At 44.9% G+C, this 7,889-nt stretch overlaps 1 protein-coding gene across 1 annotated transcript in view; it reads left to right on the top strand.

The window, feature by feature from the left end:
* The first annotated feature begins 2,029 nt into the window (after window positions 1–2,029).
* Window positions 2,030–7,889, top strand: part of LOC109916368 (calcium/calmodulin-dependent protein kinase type II subunit alpha-like) — a 170,245-nt gene continuing 164,385 nt past the window's right edge. Inside the window, exon 1 of the mRNA XM_048603488.1 lies at window positions 2,030–2,162. Within this exon, the coding sequence (XP_048459445.1) occupies window positions 2,030–2,162 (133 nt within the window). The remainder of the gene's footprint in view (window positions 2,163–7,889) is intronic.

Below are 7,889 nucleotides of genomic sequence, written 5' to 3'. Positions count from 1 at the left end.
AATAAGTTACCTTTCTATTCCTGCAACTAAAATGTATAACCTCATACTTATCCACATTAAACTTTATCTGCCAAATTTTGGCCCATACACTGAACCTATCCATATCCATTTCTTATTTCTTCATTACAACTTACTTTCTCACCTATTTTTGTGTCACCTGCAAATTTGGCTATAATACATTATATCGTCAGTAATCTCTATTCGCAATGCAAGGTGTCTTGGTTTCTGTTTCACTGACTGGTCTAGATCTGAATTGACACTAAAGGCCTTAGAAAGGGTACAGATGATGTTTACCAGGATACTACTAGGATTCTTCAATTACGAGGAGAGATTGGAAAAGTTAGGACTGTTCTCCTTAGAAATTTCTTTCCTTAGAGATCTGTTGGGATCTGGACATTTCAGTCTGAAAAAGTGGAGGTTGAAGGTGAGAGCATTGATGCATTAAAAGAATGTTTGGCGAGCTCCTGAGGGAGAAGGTGACAGAGGGACATGTTGCCAAACTAGGAGCGGGAATTGTAGTCAGGGAGAGTATCCTGGCTGGGCTGAAGAAGCTGGGCAGGATGGTATAATTGTGTGCTGTAGGTTCAATGTAATTCCATCTCTTTTGTCTCATTCTGCAACCACGTTGTGTTTAAAATATCAACCATGTCTCCTTCTTCTCAGTGGAGGGTAAATATGTTGAGACGTGTCTGAAGGACCTCGTTTCCCAACCTCTCCCCATGATCTTACATCTCCCTATCTCTGTACCCTCTTCCAGCCTCACAACCCTCGAAGATCTTGGCACTTTTCCAATTCTGGCCTCTTGCACACTCTCGAGTTTAATCAGTTCACCACTGGTCACCATGGCCACCAGCTCCCAATTCAATGTAGATCCCTCAACCTATCTACCCCTTTTCAAGTACACTGCTCTTCAAAGCCTACCCTTATGACCAAGCTTTGGTCCCCTCCCCAGTATCTCCTCACAGAGCCACAGAATTGTAACCTTGCAGAAGGAGGCCATTTAGCCCCTCATGTCTGCACTGACACCTCATGAAGCTCAATGTCAAATTGTTTCTCTCAATGCCTCTCAGTGAAGTACCTTTGGGATGTTTGCTGCGCTCGACATTAGCATAAATGCAAGTTGTTGCTATCATTCAGGGAGAATGCTTTGCCTCTGGCATGTGCATCTCTGAGACCAGGTCATGGCATTGCCAACTCGGAGCCATCTCTTTGAAGAGACCTTTACACTTGCCAGTCTTGTAGCACCTGTTCTAATTCCAGCTTTGCTGAGCTGCCTTTTGAAGCTTCGCATGCCTGTTTTTCCGCTGCCATAGCAACAAATAATTTATTAATAAAAATATCCCAGTGGACCTCATTTGACTAAATAGTTGTGTCTTTGTTGATGCAATAATGTTGTCAGGCAATGATCTGAAACATTCCCTCTCCCTTAACTCTGAAATATGCCTTCAGTTGATTAGAATTGTATAACTAGCATTGTCTCAAACTGAAACATTAAGCATGATGGCAATAACAACTGTCTGCCTGGCAGGGCGTAACCCAACTGTTCACCAGGCTGATACATATCAATGGGCAAGGTTGGGCATTAACTGAGAGGATCTAGCAGTCAGAATGATTAGGACACACTTCCCGGATTTAATAGGCAAGTGTACAAAGCCCAGGCTGTGTACTTGATGCACTCACTGGGGTACCGCAAAGATTGACAGCAACAAAAGCTGGCATTTATATCGTTCCTTTCACACCATCCCAAGCTGCTTCGCAGGAGTGCCATTATAACGCAACAAATGACATCCAGTCACATGGCCGTAAGCTGGTTTAATAATCAGCAATAGTTTCAGAGATAGTGGGAACTGCAGATGCTGGAGAATCTGAGATAACACGGTGTAGAGTTGGAGGAACACAGCAGGCCAAGCAGCATCAGAGGAGCAGGAAAGCTGACATTTCGGGCCTAGACCCTTCTTCAGAAATGAATAAAAATCAGCAAGACTTTCGAATGCGACATGCAGGTCCAACTCATTTTGTGTGACTCGAAATGGACCTCCAGACAGTACATCGATCTTCAAAAAGAAGAAACGTACAGACAGAGAAATGCAAAGTGGTAGAAAGGTTTAAGGCAAGAATTCCAGCTTATACGGCCCAGGCAGCTGAAGGCATGGACACCGATGGTGAGAAGGTAGAAAATCACAGAAACAGACAGTAGGAGCAGGAGTAGGCCTTCGAGCCTGAGCTGCCATTCAAGATGATCATGGCTGAACATCCAACTCAGTCCCCTGTTCCTGCTTTCCTCCCATAACCTTTGACCCCTTTAGCCCTAAGAACTTGAAATAACTGCACAGAGGCTGGTACCTTGTCACCCTTTATTTACCTGTGCAGGGTACACTGGCTATGAGAAGCCAGCTCAGAGTCAGTCCCTGAAATCAGGAAATTCACAGAATCTCCTGTTTATATTGGTCAGCCAGGGTTTCCTGATTGACCCAGGTCAACATCCCCAATCAAGGATCTCATACTCAATAAGATCCACCTGGTTCCATTCACTGCAGAACTATATCTAACTCCTTGAAAATATTCCATGTTTCGGCCTCCACCTTTTCCTGTGGCAGAGAATTCCCTGGGCTTACCATTCTCTGCATGAAGACATTTTGCCTCAGCTCAGTCCTAAGTGGCCTCCCCTGTATCCTGAGACTGTGAGGACGGGAAAATATAACAATCTTTTCACTTGGCCTTTTCTCTGGATACTCTCCTAGACTTTCCTAAAGCCATAAACTATGTGAGCCACCATTGCCCCCAGTGCCTGGCACATGTTGGCATCCAATCCAGTAATTAATCTTCATGGCGTCTGATGGAGGGTGGTGGGAAGGGGCATTACGAAACATTCCCAGTCGGACTTCAATGGTCTCCATGCACACAGGCAATCTGATGCTCGAGTCAAATGAATGAGGGATGGCTGGATGGTCTTCTTCAGATCTTCGTGACCAATGGCTTTCGGCCTGTGTACATAATGTCAGGTTCGCAGCCTCTCTCCAGAAGCTTTGCCACCTAATGCTCCCATGGTGGGGTACTCCTTCAGGTGAGATGTTATAACTAAGGCCATTCCTGCCCTCTCCAATGGATTCTATTTCAAAGACGATGAGGGAGGTTCTGCCTCATTGTCCTGGGGTCCATTGTCCCTATATTTAATTCCTCAACCAACACCACAGTCCATGTGGCCATTTATGCCATTGCAGTGTGTGCCACAGGGGGTGCATTTCCTAGCCTCTGATGTTTCAATCGGAAAAATTGTACTGCATTCCTGTACAGCCTTCCATGAGCCCTTGCACATGAGAAAACACCCCCTCTATGTTGTAACCATTCTTTGACTCCACACATGGCAACATTGATAGAATAGGGCTCTAAAAAAGAATTGGAGTAACAATAGGGATGCAGATGCATAGAGCACTTAAAAAAAAGAAACTTTCACAAAAGACCTGAGAGATTTGCATTTGTATAGCACCTTTCATGACATTCCAAGGCTCCTTTCAGCCAATCAGGATTTTTTCCTGATAAAAAATCCTACGGAGAACAACGGCAGCCACGGAACTCCAACAATCAGCAATCTGGTAACCATCAGATAATCTGTTTTTTTTTTAAAAAAATACACGTAAAAATGTTGACTGAGGGATAAATATAAACAGTGCAGTAGGATTTTTTTATATCCAACTGAGACAGCAGATGGGGCTTTGACTTAAAAGCCTCACCGGAAAGCCTGAACTTCTGTTGGAGCAATATTCCTTCAATGCTACATTGAGAACATCAGCTGGAGTAGGGGGGTTGAGGCCACAACCTTCCGACACATAGCCACGGAATTACACTGGACCCCTGTATCACCCCGTCAGTTGGACTGCAAAACTGCACTTTTCGCTTTAGCATAAATTTTAGTTATTTCAACAACTTCAACATCATAAAGTAACTGAGTGATTGCTTAATCACTGTGGATTTTTTTTTTGTACATTATAAAATCAATACAGGGTATTTTGTCAGCTAAAACTTCCTGCCTAACTAAAATGGATCTGTTCCAAACTCAATGGGATATTCAATTTATATGCAATTAAAGCTTTAAAATCCCGGCACCAGCTGGCAATATACTACAACAGCAGTATATACATGTTCTTGTTACTCAGATGTTCCTTCACTACAGTTCAAAAGACACAGAGGAACAATATGCTCTGCTCCAAACATTGTGGTGCCATTGTCAGAACACAGAGTGGAGCTGGCAACAAAATTCGATTCCATCGAATCAATCAAGGAGGGAGGGGCGGTGACAGAGGAGAGACAAAACACTTGTAGATTCATCCTTCCTTAGGCAGGCCCTCAAGCAGGGGTGCAGTGCCTAATGTCTAGGCAGCGGAGATAGGAAGAACTGTCGATGCTGGAGTCAGAAATAACACAGTGTGGAGCTGGAGGAACACAGCAGGCCAGGCAGCACCAGAGGAGCAGGAAAGTTGACGTTGGGCCCAAGGCCCCAACCCAAAACATCAACTTTCCTGTTCCTCTGGTGCTGCCTCGCCTGTTCCACACTGTGTTATGTCTAGATAATGGAGCTGTTTGAACTCTGGACTATCACACAGATAAGCTTCCTCGCCTACTTTCCTGTGTGCTCCCCAGCTCGCAGGATCAAGGTAGCTTCCAGTTGTCACCGGACCCCGAAACGTTAACTCTGAATTTTTTCTTCACTGATGCTGCCGGACCTGCTGAGCTTTTCCAGCAACTTCTGTTTTTGTTAATTTCCAGTTCGACTGGCTCTGAGAAGGCATTTTTATTTATTCACTCATGTGACGTGGACGTCACTGACTGAGCCAGCATTTAAAGATCAATCTGATTGAGGTGTACAAGATGATGAGGGACAGGGTGGATAAGGAGCAGCTGTTCTCCTCAGTTAAAGGGTCAGTCACAAGGGGACATGGGTTTGAGGTGAGGGCAGGAGGTTGGGGGGATATCTTTCTTCACCCAGAGCATGGTGACAGTCAGGAATGCACTGCCTGGGAGAGCTGGCTCACATCCTTTAATAAGAACCTAGATGAGCATTGGCATATCATAACATTCAAGGCTGTGGGCCAAGTGCTGGTAAATGGGATTAGGTTGAAGGTGCAGACTCGAAGGGCCGATGGGCCTCTTCTGCACTGTATGATTTATTGCCTGTCCCTAGTTGCCCCTCGAGAAGGTGGTGGTGAGTTGTCCTCTCAAACCACTGCGGTCCATGATAACGAGTTCAATGCATGTTCAGCAAACTCTTTCATATCCCAGGCAGGTGTTGCTGAAAGGGATGAATAGGTGGGTTATTTTAAGATTTGTGCAGTCCCTCTGATGCTTCAGTTTCATGTCTGCACATTCCTGAGGATGTACTCACTGCCTCCTCATGTGAAACAACGTACACGGGGCTGGTAGTGACAGGTCCACCCTCAAAATCACAAATCATCCAGGAAAATGCACTCACAGGTACAACTGAGAAAGCTGTCTCCTTAAATAGAATGGAACAAAATGGTGAGGACCCACTCCTCCAATCCCATTGCTGGTTCTCTGTAGTGCTTGCTGATATAGGCTTACTGCAAACCTATCAGCAGCAGACAAGGGAGGGATCCAGCCTGTGATTGGAGAAGTCAGGCACATGGCAGCAATCTGTGAAGCTAAGGCCTGTTGGGTGATGCTGGAGCCTTGGGGAGTCAAACCACAGGCTTAGGCTTAGGGATAGTAGGAACTGTTGATGCTGGAGAATCTGAGATAACAAAGTGTAGAGCTGGATGAACACAGCAGGCCAAGCAGCATCAGAGCAGCAGGAAAGCTGAGGGGATGTCCTTGTTTCATTCCCTCCCCACTTGTCACCTGTTCCATCATTATGTTTTAACATCTAACCCCATTCCTTCCTTTCCTCACTCCTATTCATTTATAAAGAAAAGCCAGAGTGATGCTGGATACCTTGTTTACAAGCATTAGTTTTGCAGGGCAATTAGTGAAAGAGCAGTCATTTGTCAAGCACCTTAGAGCGGCACAGTTACCCAAGGGTTTTCGGAAGAAGGGTCTAGGCCCGAAACGTCAGCTTTCCTGCTCCTCTGATGCTGCTTGGCCTGCTGTGTTCATCCAGCTCTACACCTTGGTACCTAGTCTTAGGGCTGGATGTGAAGCAGAGGAGGCAGCAAAGTAGACAGCAATGAATTATGTAATAATTTAATATTGAACAGCTTTATTAAATAAAGATTTGCACTCATATTATTATACCTTAAATTGTCTTACATACCATTAATTACATGTAATGCAATAAGTCTGTTAGAGACAAAAATGCAATGGTTTAGTTGTAACCTTACCAGTGATGGCTTTTGGGTGATGGCTTTTTATGTGTAGAAGTGTGTCAATTTTTTTAAAAAGAAGTTTTTGCTGACTTAGGCCTGTTGCCCTGTGCTGATTTAAATACCTGTGTCTAAGAAATTAATTCTCTCCCTGTGTGTCGTGGCTTTAAGATTAATGAAACGGTGATGATTATTGGGGACATTGATGAATTCTTCTAATTCTGCTCCTGTGCGAGTCCAAATCACAAATATCAATACAAACACACAAGATAATGTTACTAACTAACTACACTATTTAGAGAAGGAGCTAGTGAGACCAAGAAAGGAGATTCTGAAATTCCAAAAGGAGCCTCCAGAAATCACAAGAGGAGCTCTATAAAAATATCACCATGAAGTTGATCCTGTGGTTGATTTTCACCAGTCAAGTTATATTACATTCAGGGCAGCAATATTGATGTCAAGCTGCCTAACCAGCTCAGTGGTTAGCACTGCTGCCTCACAATGCCAGGGACCCAAGTTTGATTCCACCCTAGGCTGACTGTCTGTGTGGAGTTTGCATGTTCTCCCCATTGCTGCATGGGTTTCTGCCAGAAGTTTCGGTTTCGTCCGACAGCCAAAGATGTACAGGTTAGGTGGATTGGCCATGGGAAGTGCAAGGTTACAGGGATAGAGCAAGGGGTTGGGTCTGGGTGTGATGCTGTTCGGAGGGTCAATGTGGACTCAATGGGCTGAATGGCCTGCTTCCACACTGTAGGGATTCTATGGTCCAAAATTCCTGAGTTATGTTGGTTGTGTGCCTCTCAGCCTTGTCACTGTTGGGTTTGTGATTGTCCATGAGGGTCCTAAACTTACAGTTCCCACATGTATTTTGCTGAGTGGAAGATGTTCTTGTGTGTGATTATTTTTAACCTGGGGTGGTCATCACCTGCTGACTACCACATGGCCTTGGCAGAATGGTTTCTTGGTCGATTAGTAAGGAGTTTCCAAAGGTATTTGGATCTTTCCTCTTCTCCACAATTCCTCCCACAATCCTTGAGAGTAGATAATTTGGAAAGAATGTCAATGAATGATTGATATGCAGGAACCATCCCATACATTCCAGGATCCCCTTGCACCCTGTGTGAAATTGAGCTTGTTCAAATTTCCGCTGCCCTTACCCTAATGTATATCAGGGCACATTCAGCTGACACCCACCATATTGCTACTTCCCCTACATTGGTTCCCAGGTCAGTGACACCTCGATTTGGAAATTTCACGTGCTGTTTTCAATTTCCTCCAGGACTTCCCTAGCTCTATAACTTCCTCCAGCCCCAATACCCCTCCCTATCACTGTAACCTCCTCCAACGCCAATGCCCGTCTCTATCGCTGTAACCTCCTCCAGCCCCGATGTCCCTCCCTATCTCTGTAACCTCCTCCATCCCCACAATCATCTATATTTCTGTAACCTATACCAGTCCCTACACATCTCCCTATCTCTGTGACCTCCATCAGTTCCAACAACCCTCCGTGTCTCTGTCACCTCCTCCAGCTCCTACAACTCTCCCTATCTCTGTAACCTCCTCCAGCTCCTACAA

The sequence above is a fragment of the Rhincodon typus genome, chromosome 12, assembly GCF_021869965.1.
Source record: "Rhincodon typus isolate 14 chromosome 12, sRhiTyp1.1, whole genome shotgun sequence".
NCBI lineage: Eukaryota > Metazoa > Chordata > Chondrichthyes > Orectolobiformes > Rhincodontidae > Rhincodon > Rhincodon typus.
Note: the sequence above shows the minus strand (reverse complement) of the source record. Positions and strands in the feature narration are given on the sequence as shown.